Source organism: Corvus hawaiiensis, chromosome 5 (genome assembly GCF_020740725.1).
Source record: "Corvus hawaiiensis isolate bCorHaw1 chromosome 5, bCorHaw1.pri.cur, whole genome shotgun sequence".
Classification (NCBI taxonomy): Eukaryota; Metazoa; Chordata; class Aves; order Passeriformes; family Corvidae; genus Corvus; species Corvus hawaiiensis.
The window spans coordinates 41997016-42017199 of record NC_063217.1 but is presented as its reverse complement, the minus strand read 5'-3'; the positions used below and the strand labels follow the sequence as shown (position 1 = coordinate 42017199).

Here is a 20184-nt window from a genome sequence, read left to right as displayed (position 1 = left end):
TGCTGGGGCAGGGTAGTGCAGCTGGGCTGCATCCCTGGAGATGGAGATGGGTGCAGGGAACTTGAGAGCTGGAGGCTCAGCCTGCCAGCTTGTCATGGTTTAGCATAATTTGGGTTTTTAGTTAAAGAGGGCTCCATCAGCCACAGAAGTGATTCTTTTGCAAAGAGGTGCTTACAGCTTCCTCTAGAACCGACAGAACCAATTGGCTGGCTAGTTTGAATATTGGCAACTTTTTAAAGCCACTTAAGAAGCTTGACATGCCTCTGTGATCCACAGTTCAGAACGAACAAACCCTGGAAAAGCTCTCTTGCTGCCGGCTTTCGAACAGGTAACTGGGGGCCTGTGGTGCGCCCCAGGGGGCTGGGCCAGGCCCTGCTCGGCGCGGCCCGGCCGGGTTGGCCACGGCGCAGCTTGGCTGAGATCTCAGCCGCTTCTGCTCGCTGGACACCCAGCGCAGCCCCCTCAGTGCGGCCAGGAGACAGCCACCCCAGAGTCTCGTGGCCCTGTTCCATCCGTGGCCCTGCTCTGTGCAGGCAGCCCCGCGGCTCGGCCAGCCCCTCCCAGTGCAGCTGCTGAAATAAAACGCTACACCGAAATGAGCTCCGGCCGCCACCCGGCAGAAATTACGTGACCAACAGCAATAAGAGAATTCCAGCTGCGGGGCCCGGGTGAGATTAACCCTTTTAGTGTTGTAAGTTTCCTCCAGAACAGATGAAGCCTGCAGACATCAATCCTCTCCCAAGTGAAAAGAAATGGACGGGTGAGGGCACATGAAGAAAACACCATAAAGACACCCAATCAGTGAAGAAGCGTAGTGGTTTGGTCCAAAATACTCATTACTGTTTATCTTCTGCGAGATGAGAATTTGGAGAAATGCAAAGCAGGCACCAAACTTCAAAGAATATAAAGAAGTTTATTAACAGACCTAAAAGAAGAAGAAAAAAAAAAATTATACCACCTTCAGAACTCTCCTCCTCCGCCCACCTTCCTCCCTTCTTCCACTGGCAATGGAAAAAGACAACCCTTAAGATGTTCAGTCTGTTTACCACTTCCATAATAACCTTGTTCGGTCCATTTAGAAAGAGAAGTCTCTTCCTGCTCGTGCTATGAAAACAGTATCACAACGAGCCAACTGCCCACTTCCAAATATTGTTCAGTCCATTTAGGAAGAGGAGTCTCTCTGATCGTATGTGAGTCCCTTCCCCCGACTTGCAGCTTTTCCCGCAACTGCTTTCGAGGGTCCACTCTTGAAGGGTTTTTTTGGGGTACAATTTTAAGGTTGAGCCATTCAGGAACAAAAACAGAGGCCCTTCTCCTTCCCTGGGAGCAAAGGGTCCTCCTCATCTTCATTGTTAGGACTATCTCTGGGAGCATCTCTAGGGACTGAGGTTTTCTCCTTTCCCATTTGGAGCAAAAGTCCTCATCTGGTCCATCTCTCTCTGTCCAAACTTCTCATGAAATTACAGCTGCGTCAGCATCTGCCTATCTCAGCACAGGTGCTTTTGCTTACGAGCTGAACACTCCACCCCCCATATCTTCATGAAATTACAACAGGATACTCGGACATATCATAGCTTCACAACAGAATTTCAGCTTTAAGCATCTCCTCTCTCTCTTCCCTCAGGTTTTCAGCTCTTCACAGCAATAAAAGGGTTAATCTCACCTCGGCCTTGCAGCTTTGCAGCTGGAATGTTGAATTTTTCTTATCGCAGTGGGGAGGGGGGAGAGCCAAGCCATTCCGACTGCCCACGGCAAAGCAGTGGGGGGGGTTCCACGGATGGAACAGGTCCATCGGCTCCAGGATGGCCGTGGCCCGGCCTGGCCTGGTCAGAGCAAGGCCTGGCCGGGCCCGCTGGCCCCCACACGGCCCGCAGCCACCTGTCCCAGCACCGGAAACGAGAGAGAGCTTGGGGGGGAGTTTGTCTATTCTTAAATGTGGATCACAGAGGCAGTCACAAATTTAAGTGGCTTAAAGAATTGTCCATATTCAAACTGGCCAGCTGATAGGTTCTGTCAGGTCCCAGAGGAAACTGTAAGCACCCCTTAGCAAGGACATCCCTTCTGGGATGATGCTTGCTAACCTATGACAAGAAGGAAGAGCTGAAAACCCACAAGAGGAGAAAGAGGAGATGCTTCAAACCTAGAAGCTGAAACTCTATTGTCAAGCTATGGTGATGGACTACGATACATCAGAGTACCCATTGTAATTTCATAAAAGCATGGGGGGTGGAATGTTCAAACTGCAATTGTGAGCAAAAGTATCTGTGCTGAAACAAGCAAATGTTGAAGTAACTGTGATTTGATGAGAAGCTTGAACATGCAGAGATGAAAGTGATGAGGACCCTTGCTCCCAGGGAAGAAGATGACCTCTGTTCCTAGAGATGAAGATGCTCCCACAGATAAGTGAAGAGAACCTTTGTTTCTGAACAGCTCAACCTTAAAATGGTACCCCATTAGCTCAAGATTGGACCCTCGAAATCAGTTGTGGGAAAAGCTGTAAGTCGAGGGAAGGGACTCTCACATGCCAGCAGAGAACCAACCCGGGCGGCTGTCTCACTGTGACATTGAAGCCATGAGAGAACTGTTTCTTGTGGAGATGTCTCCATAGCATGAGCAAGAGAGACTCCTCTCCCTAAGTGAACTGAAAAAGATTATTATAGAGGTGGTAAACTGACTGAAAAAATCTCAAGGGTTGTCTTTTTACATTGTCAGTGGGAGAAGGGAGAAAGGTGGGGGGAAGAGAAGTGTTCTAAAGGTTTAGTCTGACTCTTACTTTTTTTCTTTCTTTTAGTTCTGTTAATAAACTTCTTTATATTCTTTTAAGTTTTGTGCCTGCTTTGCTTTCTCCTAATTCTTATCTCACAGAAGGAAAATAAGTAAGTAATGGATATTTTGAACCAAACCACTACACTTGGTGTTTCTGCCCAGTTTACGAACTGAACCCACTACACAACTCTAAGTCCTGCAGCTGCTACCGACCTTCCCCCTCAGCCCATGAAACAGGGTTGGGACACTCGGTAGTGAGCACCAACAGAAATCTCTGTGGGCAGTCCCTGAACACATAAACATGGAGCATCTTGCAAACACAGAAGCAGTTCCCAAACACACAGTGCTCATCTTAGCCTGGTCCTCCAACAAGCTCTTGCTCATCCTGTCTCCCCTACACATCACCTTGTTCAATGCCTCAGCAGAACACAGCTCTGAGGGAACCTGAAAAGCCCAGAGAGAATGAAGCCACTCACAAATCTGGTTACACAGGAGTGAAGCAAATGTGTCCTTGGAAAAAAAATCTCCTTCTGACACATTCTGCCCTTGCTGCTCTGGTGAAAATAACTGCAATACCATAGACAGTAAAGCTGAAACCCAGGAGGACATGTGGGTTTGTCCACCACACCACGTCTTCACTGCTTTTGGCTCTGTTATTTTTTTTTTTAATTTTTAATCCCTTTGCAAATATTGTGGTGTGAATGGCCACCAGGTCAAATGCTCCAATATGGCAAAAAGGGGACTCTGAGGAAACCCCAGTAGTGACGCAAGTCTCCTCCCTCCACATCTGCCAGAAGCAATTGGAGGGAAAAAAAGTCTTTCTGAGCTCTCTGAGCCTTTCAGGCAGGGAGGGCAGAGAACAGCCCAAGGGCAGGGTCACTGATAAAAGCCTCCCTGGAGGACTTCAGCCCCCATCCATCTCCCTGTCGATATCCAGCTCCTCCCCTCAGCACTCCCTGAGCTCCTGAGAATCCAGCATCCGACACACATTAACCAGCGCAACACAGGGCAGCGGCAGCTTCCCTCCAGCCTGCCACAGCGACGGACACAGCTCTGCTAAGACCACATGGCCACTGCGGGAAAAGTAAGGACATCGCAATTCCCATCTCCCTTTCCCTCCTGGGTGCCCTGCTCTTGGCAAAATCCTCTGCAAAAGGCTCAGCCTGCACGCCACTCTGCATGCCCTCTTTCCTCCAGCCTTACTCCCCCAGCTCTTCCAAATCCCCGTGAGTTTCACCAGCTTCTGCTTTCAGACAACTGCACGTGTCCATACCTGCAGTAGGTAGTGCGTTCCCCCTCTGTCCTGCCCAGCTGCTCAGGAGACAAAATATGGAATTGTGTTGCTCTGAAAAGCACCCTCCTGCTCAATCCCACTCTCTGCTCCTGCTCTGGCAGCAAACGTGGCTCTTCAGTGGTGCCCTCTTCAGCCACTCACCTCCTCCACTCAGCCTTGGCCACGGCAATACCCTTTTCAAGTTGCAAGATACATTTTGCTGATGACAAACTGCTTTCAGTTAAACAGGGAAGGGTTTGAGCGATGTCACACGCAAATCAAACCTTGGTAAAGGGAAAAGAATTATCGAGTTGCCAATCAGATGGGGACAATTCCATAACCACTCTCACTCACCTTCAGACCAGTGTCTTACAAGGCTGACATCAAAGCTCTCCATAGACATTTCCACTAGGTAGGGTCCACAGTCCCGATGAGAGCACAATCTGGCCAGTAACATATGGCGATGTTATGAAAAATCCACAAAAGCTATCACAACCCAATAATTTTCCAAGGCTATACCTGATACTCTTTGGGTGACAAACCACAAATGGGGTTTCCTCAGACCTTAAACTAGGCCAGTGTTTATTCAACATCACTTGCTCTCAGGTGCAGCTGAGGATCACCAAGTTTGAACACCTGGGGTTCAGGTGATTGCAGGATGACTTCCCCCAATTGTGTGCTAAAGGCAAATGTTCCCATGCAATGTAATCCTCTCGGTTGCTTCCAGGTTATCAGGTGCAGAGCTGCTGTTGCCTGGGCTCCGGGAAAACCACTCTCTGTTGAGGAGGTGGAAGTTGCACCCCCAAAGGCAGGGGAAGTCCGGATCAAGGTAAAAACACATTTCAATAATTTTTTCTCCCTTGTGGGAGTTGCTCTTCTTGCGGCTGTACCTTGAATACAACTCAGAGATCTGTGTCCACCCATGGGCCTTAACCGTCCAGAGTAGTTCTGTGGAAAATCCTTCCACAAACTGAGATAAACAGAGGCTGTACTATTTCTAAAAACCACCATTTACTTTTTCTTCTCCAAACAGATTGTGGCCACAGGCATCTGTCACACAGATGAACACATTTTGACAGGTTCCTTTCCTAATGTGGAATTCCCAGTTATCCCAGGCCACGAAGGAGCTGGGATTGTGGAAAGCATTGGAGAAGGAGTGACCTCTGTGAAACCAGGTAACCAACACACACTCAAACGCACACCCAGGATTCAGGACTCAAAGCTCTGCCAGGTGCTCAGAAACTTCTCCCTGCTCCTGAGTCAGTGGTTCAAAACCTGACTGCACACTCATTGCACTGGACTCTCATGTCCACTTTCCCAATCTGTTCCTCGTGTACACGAGTGGGGCCTAGAGCATTTCATCCTCACAGGGAAAGCAGAGGGTTCATGGTAGGTGTTCCAGTTTGGACAAATTTAGAAATATATCCTCTGAGAGAAGGCACAACCACCCCTCCCCCACCAGGTTCGGGAAAAAAAAAATTTTCCTCGAAGGAAAGTGAAGGAAATAAAACTATTTATTTAACAAACACACAGGAAAGGAAAATAATGCTAAATAAAAAAAAATCTGTCACTGTGGGGAAAAAAAACCTGGGAAAGTGTTAGAGTCCTCCCTTTGGTCTACTCAGAGCTGGGGCTTGGCCCAGGGCCAGGCCCTCTGTGCCCGGTGGAAAGTCCTCCTGATGTGCTCTGATGTTAAAGCAATCAAGCAGTCCAGTAGAAAAGGGGAAAAATCCGAAATTCCAGGGAAGGAAAAATTCAACTCTCAGTCTCTCTGCGGAGAAAAAGCAGCTGAACCACTGGCCAAAAAGCTGTTCGGGGAGCAGCAAGCCGGGTGCTTCCTCCCTCCCCTGCCGAAGCTGGGAAAACCAATTGCTATCTGTGTGTGACCTTGAACAAGCTGCAAAATGCTTTGAAAAAGTTTTGCTCAGTTTTTTCCTTCCCCCTTTCAGGCTCAGTTTAGAGGCATAGAAAGGCACAAAAACTAATTTCTGGGCATAGGCAGCGATATGGGATACACACCATAAGGTCACCCCAAGACAGTAGGTTGCTGCCATCAGAAAGCTCAGGAGGGGTGGGTGATTCAACAGGCAATGCCCTTAGGGCCTGCTGAGCAAAAGGCACCTAAGAGAGATCCAATTTCTTGCAGGAGACAAAGTCATCCCACTCTGCATGCCTCAGTGTGGGAAATGCAGCTTCTGCCTAAATCCCGAATCCAACTTCTGCCAGAAGTGCCAGTGAGTTTGCTTTCCCTTTCCCTACACCTACATGGGATTGACTTCATGAAAAGTCTGAAACCCCCATCAGTGCTTTACACAAAGAAATGTGAATACTTGCATCTCCCCGCAGTATCTCTGAACCACAAAACCTGCTGCCTGACAAGACCAGCCGCTTCTCTTGCAAAGGGAAGCAGATCCACCACTTCATGTGGGTCAGCACCTTTGCAGAATACACCGTGGTCCCAGAGTACTCCGTTGCCAAGATAGATGCTGCAGCACCTCTGGACAAAGTCTGCTTGTTTGGCTGTGGATTTTCCACAGGCTACGGGGCCGCCATCAACACAGCCAAGGTTGGTATTCAGGCGTGTTTAGCACCCCATGGCCACCCTTGCAAACCTATCAATCCTGTGCAAAAGAAACCTTCCCCTCCTCCTCTTGCTCCTCTTCCCACTGGAGACTCACAGGGCCCCATGCTGTGCAGGTAAAACCAGGCTCCACCTGTGCCGTCTTCGGCCTCGGAGGAGTTGGCCTCTCTGTTGTCATGGGCTGCAAGGAGGCTGGAGCTTCCCGCATCATTGCCGTGGACATCAACAAGGACAAGTTTGCCAAGGCCAAGGAGCTGGGAGCCACCGACTGCATCAACCCTCGAGACTTCAAGAAGCCCATCCAGGAGGTGCTCACTGAGATGACCGGGCATGGCGTGGACTATTCCTTTGAGGTCACCGGGCATGCGGACACCATGGTAGGTGACACTTTCAGCACCTGTCCTCCCTCCCACATCATCACAGGCTCCTCTTGGGACACCATGGGAAGTTCCTTGCCTGCTGCCAGCACTGCTGGGCACATCGTTGTGAGACAAAACAGTGTACAAGTCTTAAAAGAGGCCCCAGGCTCTCCAGGTCTGCTCCACAAGGGGGGATGTGTTTTCAGATTACCAGGGAGGGGCAGAAGACTGCACAAAAAGAACACTTTCCTAACCAACTCATCAGGGCTCTCTCTAATTCACCTCTCTGTCCCATCAGATTGCTGCCTTGGCTTCCTGCAATATGAGCACTGGTGTCTGTGTGATGGTTGGGGTACTGAATTCTGGTTCAGAGATATCCATTGATCCCATGCTTCTGCTGACTGGGCGTACTTGGAAGGGGACTGTGCTGGGAGGTATAAGACTTATGAAAACATTTCAAATATTTCAGCTTTTCTTTTCATGGTGGTTGACAAATCATAGTAAAGAGGGTTTTCAAGTAAAAGACAACTTAAGAGGAGCACTGCATTTCCACCAGATTAAACATTAGCATTACACATGAAAATAAACCTCTGCTTCTTTCACACGGGACCTCACTCATCCAAAAGAGCAGAAAGTCTCTCACAAGGGACTGGCACCAGTCCTGACCCTCACTGTAACACTACCTTACCAAAACAGCCTTTCTCCCATTATTCATGCAGCCGCTTTCTCCTGTTTCTAGGCTGGAAGATGAGAGAATGCCTCCCCAAATTAGTTTCCAGCTATTTGGAGAAGAAATTCAATTCAGACTTGCTGATCACACACACGCTGCCATTCGCTAGAGTGAACGAGGGATTTGAGTTGTTACGTGCAGGCAAAAGGTGAGACCCTGGCCAGCAGGAGCCAGGTTCAGCAAACCTGAACACCTCCTCCTAAAATTCCAACAGGCAGAGCATGCAACACTGGCTTCCCAAAGAGCACCTGAGCCTTTGAGGAAGCAGGGCCTCACAGCTGAGTGTTGGCAAGATCTGCCATAGCCCAGAGGGAAGAGCCCACGTTCAGCACAGGGAACCCTCCTGCTCATGGTTCAGCTCGGCACAGATCCAGTGGCCTTATCCCCTGAGGGGTTCCCCTCAGCAACGATCTGAAGGCTGCCCCGCTGCTGCACATCTCGTGCAGCTCCGTTAGGAAGAGGCTGGATGACAAAGAAGGTGGCCAGGGGGCCCCAGGCACACCTGCCTGCCCCACTGAGCCTGCTCCTGAGCTGCAGCAAACCCTCCCTTCCCTTCCACTTTTCAGCATCCGCAGTGTCCTGCTCTTCTGAAGGACACAGTTGTGGGAAGCTGAGCAGAGGGACCGGTGCAGCAGATGCTCTCCTGGCCCAGGCCCTTCTCAACCAGCACCTCACCTTGTGGGGCACAAGGAGACAAGAATGAGGAACTCACCTGTGCTGGTGCTGCTGCTGATCCTCCTGTGCCTGGACAAGACCCAGAAGGATGTCTCTCCCAAGAAAACACTTTCACTAATAAAGGTTTTCCATCAAACTCATCCCATGCAGTGCACTCAATCAACAGAGACTCCAGGGCCTTGGGACGATTGGTTGATGGATCAGGAACACAGGAAGTGATTTCCTTGATCCTATCAGTAACAAGCAATTATATTGGGAGGAATAGGCAGATCCATCAGGTCAATGCATGGCTCCGAGGCTGGTGTAAGCAAAAAAATGTTGGGTTTTTTGAATGTGGAATGATCTATTCAATACCTGGTCTACTGATACCTGACAGGATGAGCCTTTCTCAGAAGGGAAAAGGAGTTCTAGCACAGGAGCTAGCAGGGCTATTTGACAGAATTTAGTCTGGAAAGGGGAAAGGGAAAATACAAGGCTGGCCAGTGATGAACAGTGGGATTGTGCACCAAAACTTGAGGAAAGGAGCACTAATGGGATCACTCAATCTGCTGCACAAGTCTTGGCTACAAAGTACCACACGTGGAAACATTTCTGTAACAATTAAGGCAGCTTGAGGAACAAACAATGATGACCTGGAAGCTTTTGCCCAGTCCCAGAGACTTGATATCATTGGCATAAGTGAAACCTGGTGGGACAAGTCCTGTCACTGAAGTTGGATGGTTACAGGCTCTCCAGGAGGCAAAGGCAGGGCTGAAGAGGCAGGGGGGTGCCACTATATGTAATAGAATAGGTTGGAATGTAGGGAGCTCTCAGTTGGCAAAGGCACAGTTAAAAGCCTCTGGGTGAGAGTCAATGTTGGGGTCCCTCCCCTGCCGTGTAGCCCTGGGAGAGGGGCCCTGAGGGCACAGACACGGGGTTTCCCTGCCCCTGCTCAGCCTCGTTCCCATTGGTTGGTTTGTGTTCCCTGCGCGGGCAGAAGGACCCTTGGTCCCGTGACTGGAACAGTTCCTGGGCAGAGCTCCGGCCATGCGGCTGGAGAAATAAACATCTCTGAAACAGCTATCAAGAATCTGTCTGTCCATATATATATTTCCTTTCCACGGGACTCCTGGTTTGATATATGCGTGTTGCAGGATCCCCACTGCAACAAATGGTGGAGAATGCGGGCAGAACGATCCCCGATCCCTAAGCGACTGATTTGTGTGAGTAAACCCTGGAAACTTTGGATTCCTCTTCTTGGTTTTGCTTTGCTATTCCGTATCTAAACTATGGAGGAACCGTGGGAAGACTCTTGGCTCTCAGAGCCGCATATGGACATTTATCTTAAACTTAAAATGATTCTTGAACAACGATTTGTAAATTTTAGCTTGATTCAAGCTCAAAAAGAACTGAAACACTTCCTGGCATGGTTGTTTAAGAACTTTTTCTATGTTTCTTGGGATTTAATTCTTACCAAGGGCTTTTGGAAAACCGTTTGGACACAGTTAATACTGGAGTCAAAATATATGCCGATGGAAGAATATTTTCGTGAATATTATTTAGTTACCGAGACTGTTGAGCAATGTCAGCTGTGTCCTGGTGAAGGGAAGCGTGGTGCAGGGACCGTGCGGCCCAGGCCACGTGCACCGAGCGCTCTGAGAGCAGCAGCGAGGCAGTTCCCGCGTGCGGGCGGAGCCACGCGAGCCGCAGTGTCGGTGGCGGAGCGAGGCGCGGCGGGACCCGGCGGGACCTGCACGGTCCCGTGCAGCGCGTGGTGGAGCGAGCCCCGGGAACGCCCGACCGAGAGGGGCGGCGCGCGGGCAGCGGCTGGCGGCGGTGGCGGTGGAGCGGAGCCGCGCCCGGCCGAGACGTGCGCTGGAGCAGGGCGCGGGGGAGTCATCGCTCGGGGGCCCGGCCGAGACGTGGGTGCAGCGCCCGGCAGCGGCAGCGAAGCTGCGACCAGAGGAGGCGACGCACGGAGAACTGAGCGGCGTGGCCCGGCCCGGCCCGCGCAGCCCCGAACGCGACCCCGGGAAGAGCGCGCAGGCACCAGCAGCCCCGAGAATTCCAACACGGGAGCGACCGAAGGAGAGAGCAAAGACGCAGCGAGACAGAAAACAGCAGCCACTCGGAAAAAGGAAAAGATCATAGCAACTAAGACCTTAGGGATAGTAAAATGGTATAATGTTAAGCAAAATTATGGTTTTATAACAAGGTGTGACAACCAGCAAGACATATTCGTGCATAGAACTGCTATTAAAAAGAATAACCCTAAAAAATGCATCCCAAGCTTGGGAGATGGAGAGGTGGTGGAATTTAATATTGTACTAGGGAGAAAAGGGTTACAAGCATCGCAGGTCACTGGGCCTGATGGTGTTCCTGTAAAAGGCAGTATATATGCAAAAAATCGTAGTCATGTTAGACAGTATCTCTATTGTAAGCCCCCCCTACAGTTTCCCTTTCCTAATCCCACCTTTCCCTTTTACCCTATGTCCTATTACCCCCAGTGTATTCCCAATCCGTTTTTTCATCCATGGTTTCCCTCACAAAACCATGCTTTTGCCAATTGTTTCCCCAAAAATCCCTTTCCAATGCCGAGTGGGGGATGAAAAGGGGGAGGGAAGAAGTTAAACCCTCTCCTGCCTCAGTTTCCCCACAAAGCATGCTCAGAGAATTCTGTCTCCCTTCTGTCAGCCCTAAGATGTTCCAGAGAATCTGTTTGGACATTTAAAGACTCAGGAGGGTGGCTTGTTTTGTTTTGAATCTGTTCTTGTTATGTTTATCCAGTTGTTTTCATTCTCCTTTTATTAAAATAAAACGGGTGAGGTGTTGGGGTCCCTCCCCTGCCGTGTAGCCCTGGGAGAGGGGCCCTGAGGGCACAGACACGGGGTTTCCCTGCCCCTGCTCAGCCTCGTTCCCATTGGTTGGTTTGTGTTCCCTGCGCGGGCAGAAGGACCCTTGGTCCCGTGACTGGAACAGTTCCTGGGCAGAGCTCCGGCCATGCGGCTGGAGAAATAAACATCTCTGAAACAGCTATCAAGAATCTGTCTGTCCATATATATATTTCCTTTCCACGGGACTCCTGGTTTGATATATGCGTGTTGCAGGATCCCCACTGCAACAAGTCAAGGGGCAAACAAATATTATGTGGATGTCACTGTGGCTGTCACTGCAGACCTATGGACAGGACGATGATGCCAATCAATTATTCTTTGAGTAACTAAGGGAGGCATCCAAGTCGACTGCCCTTGTCCTTATGGGGGACTTCAATTTGCCAGACACTAACTGGGAGCATCACACAGGTGGTACAACCCAGGTCAAAAGACTCCTAAGAAACATGGATGACAGCTTTAGGGAACCAACTCAGAAAGATGCTGTCCTTCCTTGACCTGCTGCTTGTCAACAGAGAGGATCTCGTGCGCACAGTGGCTGGTGGCCGTCTTGGCCCCATCTCAGCTGGGTGAATGCTGCAGCCCCACCCAAAGCCCAGAAGGGAACCCACCCCTGCTGCTGCTCTCTGGTCTTGCTCTCAGGACCACAATGTGTTTTGCTACAATGAAATTATCCCAATGCAAAACCTGTCACTCCAACATCTTTCATTTAAGCAGGAGGATTTCTTATCACTTTGCTTTGCATCATTTTCTCCTAATTTTTCCTGCTTTGATTCACGTTTGTCCTCTTTAGATCCTGATCTTAGACTGGTGGCTTTTCTCATGGTCTAGTTTTGATCTTGGAACAACCTCAGAGAAATTTACAGACTGGAACTGGGAAGAGACATTACATGTGCATTTATGTCCCACCACACAAATGTGGGTGCTAGAGGTGCTATACCTAGGCTGTCAGAAACTACAAAGCAAAATTCCTCCTTACATTGCAGAGTGAAATTCTGTAGGAGATACTACGATCACAGCTGGTCTGGCAATGAAATTCGTTCTGAGCACAAGTTGAGATATTCCATCACTCTGTGATAGCAGGCACTGAAAATCAGCCTTTTTTTTTTAGAGTCCTGTTCTCTATTTTAACATTTTTTTCCCTCGGCCATTCTCCTTCATTAGGGTGAACAGAATCAATTGTTCATTTTAACAGACCTTTATCAGTATTTTTGTTACATCTCTGCTATGTGCAATATATCAAGGTGGATCTAACTCTCACTTTCCTTACCTCATTTGCCTCATTCTGCTATCCTTTTCTAGGAGCTACACAATATTTCTGTCCTAATGGAAATCCAAGCAACAGGGCATCTTGTAGAATAGCAAATTATTAGTCCTGCTAACAAATGCAAAGCCACACCTGCTAGGATATGATCTAGTTTGTTCTTCACAGTGGAATGCCAAAATCTTCTCTGAAACAGGTGCCAGTTACACTCTGGACAACTACTTAATGCTGAGCCATTAATAAAGTCATTAAAGCCTGCCTTTGTCTTTTAATTAAAAATTATTGAAGCCTTGGAACTGCTGCAGGCAGGGGAAAAGATAAGATTTGTGCTTAGCCCTCATAAGTGAATTTCAGAGTCTATTCCACAGAGATTTCTGTCAAATATTCTTCCATTTTTCCACCTCTTTGATATAGACAGCAAACAACCCAAACATAAACAGAGGGACAGAAAACTGACTACCAAGATGCAGACAGACACCTTGAGGTCTGTGCCTGTCTGTACAAACATCTGAACATCTGACCTCACAGATCAGCTCTTGAAACTCGTAAAATACATGAATACATACAGCAAGTCAGGATAGAATACATGGATACGTACAGCAAGCCATATTCTAGAACGTAGATAGACAGGATCTGCCATTAAAAAGTTAATCATTAAATCCATGCCTGCTGACATACAAGTTTGATCTTATTTTCTCTCTACTACATGGATAAGAAAAAAAAAACAACCACCACCTCATGTCTGAAACATACACAAAGCTGCACAGCGACAGGATGTCACTATCAACTCCCTGCAACAGGTACATACATTTTGAATGTTTTGCAGAGGTGCCAGCCTTCCGTGGCACTTCACAACTGCAAGCAGGGCAGACAGCAATTCTGAAATCTATGTTGTCTTCACATCAACGGTGGCTGTGCAAGTTTGATGGACTAGAGCATCACATACATGTCTTGAGGAGAAATAGTAGTACACATTGGAAAGATGTTTTTACAACTGTTGTACGGGTTATACACTCAACAGCGGATACTAGACATGTCCTAAGCACCATGAGATACCAGTACATGTAGCACATTTATGTCCTTCTGTGTGAGATGAAATCATAAGCCATAGGCATGGAATGCTGTCTAGGAAGCAGGTGAATTATTTCATTCTCCGTTACGGGACTTTTAAAATTTGTTGGTTTCAGCTTCAAACACTGCCAGCCATATGGGATATCAGCCATACAGCATTTGTCCTCTGGAACTGCTTTCCAGCTCTTGTGCGATGCAGAAAATGGAATGGGAATCAAAGCCAACTAAGCTGTGTCCCAAGAGCTGAATACAGCAGGTCTGTCTGAACAGCCTAGAGAGTATTTTTGGTTTTGGCTAAGCACTTAAATCAGTCCGCTTTCAGACTGAAGTGAGGATTGCAAGGCACAGGAAAGTACATGGAAATCTTGGAGAACCACCATATCTCTGCTCCACCTGGTGGGTGACCTGATAGGATAACAGGCATGAAAGAGAGTAGGTTTAGATCAGATATTAGGAAGAAATTCTTTACTGTGAGAGTGCTGAGGCACTGGAACAGGCTGAGGAGAAGTTGTGGATGCCCCATCCCTGGAAATGTTGGATGGAACTATGACCAATTTTGTCTAGTGAGAGGTGCTCCTGCCCATGGAAGAGGGTTGGAACAACATGATCTTTCCCACCCTTCCAACCCAACACATTTGGTGATTTTGTGAAGGGCATGTGAATCAACTGTAGAGCTGAGTGTGCTAAGTTTGAGTCTACAGAGCAATGCCCTCCTGATTCACGAATGCTGCATTTTTTTCTGATCACATCTAATCCTTTGCGCATCCAAATGTCAAGAGATGTCTTTTCATTTCATACAAAATATTAATATAGGCAAAGTCTTGCTCAATAGCTCAAGAGGTAACTTCTTCTCATTATAGCATTCTAAATGGTTCCTGATCCAAAAAGGGAGTTTATGTCATTAGTGGGAGTGTTCTAGGGAACTGCCCCATTCCTAGGTTTGCAAAAGTGTTCATTTCGGACAAAAAGAAGGAGGATTCCTTTCTAAACGTGGCGGTTACGTCGCACTCTGAGTGCTCATTATAGCCTCGTCCTCCAACAATCTCTTGCTCATCCAATCCCTGCAATACATCACTTTGTCCAATGCCTCAGCAGAAAACAGCTCTGGGGGAACCTGAAAAGCCAGCGAGAGTGAAGCCACTTACAAACCTGGTTACACAGGAGTGAAGCAAATGTGTCCTTGGAAAAAAAATCTCCTTCTGACTGACACATTCTGCCCTTGCTGCTCTGGTGAAAATAACTGCAATACCATAGACAGTAAAGCTGAAACCCAGGAGGACACGTGGGTTTGTCCACCACACCACGTCTTCACTGCTCTTTTTTTTAATTTTTAATCCCTTTGCAAATATTGTGGTGTGAAGGGCCACCAGGTCCAATATGGCAAAAAGGGGACTCTGAGGAAGCCCAGGTAGTGCCACAAATCTCCTCCCTCCACACCTGCCAGAAGCCAATTGGAGGGAAAAAAAGTCTTTCTGAGCTCTCTGAGCTTTTCAGGCAGGGAGGGCAGAGAACAGCCCAAGGGCAGGGTCACTGATAAAAGCCTCCCTGGAGGACTTCAGCCCCCATCCATCTCCCTGTCGATATCCAGCTCCTCCCCTCAGCACTCCCTGAGCTCCTGAGAATCCAGCATCCGACACACATTAACCAGCGCAACACAGGGCAGCGGCAGCTTCCCTCCAGCCTGCCACAGCGACGGACACAGCTCTGCTAAGACCACATGGCCACTGCGGGAAAAGTAAGGACATCGCAATTCCCATCTCCCTTTCCCTCCTGGGTGCCCTGCTCTTGGCAAAATCCTCTGCAAAAGGCTCAGCCTGCACGCCACTCTGCATGCCCTCTTTCCTCCAGCCTTACTCCCCCAGCTCTTCCAAATCCCCGTGAGTTTCACCAGCTTCTGCTTTCAGACAACTGCACGTGTCCATACCTGCAGTAGGTAGTGCGTTCCCCCTCTGTCCTGCCCAGCTGCTCAGGAGACAAAATATGGAATTGTGTTGCTCTGAAAAGCACCCTCCTGCTCAATCCCACTCTCTGCTCCTGCTCTGGCAGCAAACGTGGCTCTTCAGTGGTGCCCTCTTCAGCCACTCACCTCCTCCACTCAGCCTTGGCCACGGCAATACCCTTTTCAAGTTGCAAGATACATTTTGCTGATGACAAACTGCTTTCAGTTAAACAGGGAAGGGTTTGAGCGATGTCACACGCAAATCAAACCTTGGTAAAGGGAAAAGAATTATCGAGTTGCCAATCAGATGGGGACAATTCCATAACCACTCTCACTCACCTTCAGACCAGTGTCTTACAAGGCTGACATCAAAGCTCTCCATAGACATTTCCACTAGGTAGGGTCCACAGTCCCGATGAGAGCACAATCTGGCCAGTAACATATGGCGATGTTATGAAAAATCCACAAAAGCTATCACAACCCAATAATTTTCCAAGGCTATACCTGATACTCTTTGGGTGACAAACCACAAATGGGGTTTCCTCAGACCTTAAACTAGGCCAGTGTTTATTCAACATCACTTGCTCTCAGGTGCAGCTGAGGATCACCAAGTTTGAACACCTGGGGTTCAGGTGATTGCAGGATGACTTCCCCCAATTGTGTGCTAAAGGCAAATGTTCCCATGCAATGTAATCCTCTCGGTTGCTTCCAGGTTATCAGGTGCAGAGCTGCTGTTGCCTGGGCTCCGGGAAAACCACTCTCTGTTGAGGAGGTGGAAGTTGCACCCCCAAAGGCAGGGGAAGTCCGGATCAAGGTAAAAACACATTTCAATAATTTTTTCTCCCTTGTGGGAGTTGCTCTTCTTGCGGCTGTACCTTGAATACAACTCAGAGATCTGTGTCCACCCATGGGCCTTAACCGTCCAGAGTAGTTCTGTGGAAAATCCTTCCACAAACTGAGATAAACAGAGGCTGTACTATTTCTAAAAACCACCATTTACTTTTTCTTCTCCAAACAGATTGTGGCCACAGGCATCTGTCACACAGATGAACACATTTTGACAGGTTCCTTTCCTAATGTGGAATTCCCAGTTATCCCAGGCCACAAAGGAGCTGGGATTGTGGAAAGCATTGGAGAAGGAGTGACCTCTGTGAAACCAGGTAACCACCACACACTCAAACGCACACCCAGGATTCAGGACTCAAAGCTCTGCCAGGTGCTCAGAAACTTCTCCCTGCTCCTGAGTCAGTGGTTCAAAACCTGACTGCACACTCATTGCACTGGACTCTCATGTCCACTTTCCCAATCTGTTCCTCATGTACACGAGTGGGGCCTAGAGCATTTCATCCTCACAGGGAAAGCAGAGGGTTCATGGTAGGTGTTCCAGTTTGGACAAATTTAGAAATATATCCTCTGAGAGAAGGCACAACCACCCCTCCCCCACCAGGTTCGGGAAAAAAAAAATTTTCCTCGAAGGAAAGTGAAGGAAATAAAACTATTTATTTAACAAACACACAGGAAAGGAAAATAATGCTAAATAAAAAAAAATCTGTCACTGTGGGGAAAAAAAACCTGGGAAAGTGTTAGAGTCCTTCCTTTGGTCTACTCAGAGCTGGGGCTTGGCCCAGGGCCAGGCCCTCTGTGCCCGGTGGAAAGTCCTCCTGATGTGCTCTGATGTTAAAGCAATCAAGCAGTCCAGTAGAAAAGGGGAAAAATCCGAAATTCCAGGGAAGGAAAAATTCAACTCTCAGTCTCTCTGCGGAGAAAAAGCAGCTGAACCACTGGCCAAAAAGCTGTTCGGGGAGCAGCAAGCCGGGTGCTTCCTCCCTCCCCTGCCGAAGCTGGGAAAACCAATTGCTATCTGTGTGTGACCTTGAACAAGCTGCAAAATGCTTTGAAAAAGTTTTGCTCAGTTTTTTCCTTCCCCCTTTCAGGCTCAGTTTAGAGGCATAGAAAGGCACAAAAACTAATTTCTGGGCATAGGCAGCGATATGGGATACACACCATAAGGTCACCCCAAGACAGTAGGTTGCTGCCATCAGAAAGCTCAGGAGGGGTGGGTGATTCAACAGGCAATGCCCTTAGGGCCTGCTGAGCAAAAGGCACCTAAGAGAGATCCAATTTCTTGCAGGAGACAAAGTCATCCCACTCTGCATGCCTCAGTGTGGGAAATGCAGCTTCTGCCTAAATCCCGAATCCAACTTCTGCCAGAAGTGCCAGTGAGTTTGCTTTCCCTTTCCCTACACCTACATGGGATTGACTTCATGAAAAGTCTGAAACCCCCATCAGTGCTTTACACAAAGAAATGTGAATACTTGCATCTCCCCGCAGTATCTCTGAACCACAAAACCTGCTGCCTGACAAGACCAGCCGCTTCTCTTGCAAAGGGAAGCAGATCCACCACTTCATGTGGGTCAGCACCTTTGCAGAATACACCGTGGTCCCAGAGTACTCCGTTGCCAAGATAGATGCTGCAGCACCTCTGGACAAAGTCTGCTTGTTTGGCTGTGGATTTTCCACAGGCTACGGGGCTGCCATCAACACAGCCAAGGTTGGTATTCAGGCGTGTTTAGCACCCCATGGCCACCCTTGCAAACCTATCAATCCTGTGCAAAAGAAACCTTCCCCTCCTCCTCTTGCTCCTCTTCCCACTGGAGACTCACAGGGCCCCATGCTGTGCAGGTAAAACCAGGCTCCACCTGTGCCGTCTTCGGCCTCGGAGGAGTTGGCCTCTCTGTTGTCATGGGCTGCAAGGAGGCTGGAGCTTCCCGCATCATTGCCGTGGACATCAACAAGGACAAGTTTGCCAAGGCCAAGGAGCTGGGAGCCACCGACTGCATCAACCCTCGAGACTTCAAGAAGCCCATCCAGGAGGTGCTCACTGAGATGACCGGGCATGGCGTGGACTATTCCTTTGAGGTCACCGGGCATGCGGACACCATGGTAGGTGACACTTTCAGCACCTGTCCTCCCTCCCACATCATCACAGGCTCCTCTTGGGACACCATGGGAAGTTCCTTGCCTGCTGCCAGCACTGCTGGGCACATCGTTGTGAGACAAAACAGTGTACAAGTCTTAAAAGAGGCCCCAGGCTCTCCAGGTCTGCTCCACAAGGGGGGATGTGTTTTCAGATTACCAGGGAGGGGCAGAAGACTGCACAAAAAGAACACTTTCCTAACCAACTCATCAGGGCTCTCTCTAATTCACCTCTCTGTCCCATCAGATTGCTGCCTTGGCTTCCTGCAATATGAGCACTGGCGTCTGTGTCATGGTTGGGGAACTCGATTCTGGTTCAGAGATATCCATTGATCCCATGCTTCTGCTGACTGGGCGTACTTGGAAGGGGACTGTGCTGGGAGGTATAAGACTTATGAAAACATTTCAAATATTTCAGCTTTTCTTTTCATGGTGGTTGACAAATCATAGTAAAGAGGGTTTTCAAGTAAAAGACAACTTAAGAGGAGCACTGCATTTCCACCAGATTAAACATTAGCATTACACATGAAAATAAACCTCTGCTTCTTTCACACGGGACCTCACTCATCCAAAAGAGCAGAAAGTCTCTCACAAGGGACTGGCACCAGTCCTGACCCTCACTGTAACACTACCTTACCAAAACAGCCTTTCTCCCATTATTCATGCAGCCGCTTTCTCCTGTTTCTAGGCTGGAAGATGAGAGAATGCCTCCCCAAATTAGTTTCCAGCTATTTGGAGAAGAAATTCAATTCAGACTTGCTGATCACACACACGCTGCCATTCGCTAGAGTGAACGAGGGATTTGAGTTGTTACGTGCAGGCAAAAGGTGAGACCCTGGCCAGCAGGAGCCAGGTTCAGCAAACCTGAACACCTCCTCCTAAAATTCCAACAGGCAGAGCATGCAACACTGGCTTCCCAAAGAGCACCTGAGCCTTTGAGGAAGCAGGGCCTCACAGCTGAGTGTTGGCAAGATCTGCCATAGCCCAGAGGGAAGAGCCCACGTTCAGCACAGGGAACCCTCCTGCTCATGGTTCAGCTCGGCACAGATCCAGTGGCCTTATCCCCTGAGGGGTTCCCCTCAGCAACGATCTGAAGGCTGCCCCGCTGCTGCACATCTCGTGCAGCTCCGTTAGGAAGAGGCTGGATGACAAAGAAGGTGGCCAGGGGGCCCCAGGCACACCTGCCTGCCCCACTGAGCCTGCTCCTGAGCTGCAGCAAACCCTCCCTTCCCTTCCACTTTTCAGCATCCGCAGTGTCCTGCTCTTCTGAAGGACACAGTTGTGGGAAGCTGAGCAGAGGGACCGGTGCAGCAGATGCTCTCCTGGCCCAGGCCCTTCTCAACCAGCACCTCACCTTGTGGGGCACAAGGAGACAAGAATGAGGAACTCACCTGTGCTGGTGCTGCTGCTGATCCTCCTGTGCCTGGACAAGACCCAGAAGGATGTCTCTCCCAAGAAAACACTTTCACTAATAAAGGTTTTCCATCAAACTCATCCCATGCAGTGCACTCAATCAACAGAGACTCCAGGGCCTTGGGACGATTGGTTGATGGATCAGGAACACAGGAAGTGATTTCCTTGATCCTATCAGTAACAAGCAATTATATTGGGAGGAATAGGCAGATCCATCAGGTCAATGCATGGCTCCGAGGCTGGTGTAAGCAAAAAAATGTTGGGTTT

The 20184-nt window shown here is 48.9% G+C and overlaps 2 protein-coding genes across 2 annotated transcripts; both read left to right on the top strand.

Moving 5' to 3' along the window:
• Window positions 1-3667: 3667 nt before the first annotated feature.
• On the top strand, window positions 3668-8524 carry LOC125326801 (alcohol dehydrogenase 1-like). The gene is made up of 9 exons (XM_048305267.1): window positions 3668-3850; window positions 4767-4868; window positions 5073-5214; window positions 6186-6273; window positions 6386-6605; window positions 6737-6997; window positions 7278-7413; window positions 7719-7857; window positions 8276-8524. Exons 1-9 carry the CDS (start codon window positions 3833-3835, stop codon window positions 8298-8300), a joined length of 1131 nt encoding a protein of 376 aa, XP_048161224.1. The 5' UTR covers window positions 3668-3832; the 3' UTR covers window positions 8301-8524.
• A 6619-nt stretch (window positions 8525-15143) lies between these two features.
• LOC125326797 (alcohol dehydrogenase 1-like) lies at window positions 15144-19998 on the top strand. The gene is made up of 9 exons (XM_048305263.1): window positions 15144-15324; window positions 16241-16342; window positions 16547-16688; window positions 17660-17747; window positions 17860-18079; window positions 18211-18471; window positions 18752-18887; window positions 19193-19331; window positions 19750-19998. Exons 1-9 carry the CDS (start codon window positions 15307-15309, stop codon window positions 19772-19774), a joined length of 1131 nt encoding a protein of 376 aa, XP_048161220.1. The 5' UTR covers window positions 15144-15306; the 3' UTR covers window positions 19775-19998.
• The last annotated feature ends 186 nt before the right edge of the window (window positions 19999-20184 follow it).

Excerpts from the sequence above, each read along its gene's own strand:
- LOC125326801 (XM_048305267.1), top strand. Across the intron at positions 6,274-6,385 it reads AACTTCTGCCAGAAGTGCCA|TATCTCTGAACCACAAAACC; the intron begins GTGAGTTTGCTT and ends ATCTCCCCGCAG. Across the intron at positions 7,414-7,718 it reads GAAGGGGACTGTGCTGGGAG|GCTGGAAGATGAGAGAATGC; the intron begins GTATAAGACTTA and ends TCCTGTTTCTAG.
- LOC125326797 (XM_048305263.1), top strand. Across the intron at positions 17,748-17,859 it reads AACTTCTGCCAGAAGTGCCA|TATCTCTGAACCACAAAACC; the intron begins GTGAGTTTGCTT and ends ATCTCCCCGCAG. Across the intron at positions 18,080-18,210 it reads CTGCCATCAACACAGCCAAG|GTAAAACCAGGCTCCACCTG; the intron begins GTTGGTATTCAG and ends CATGCTGTGCAG.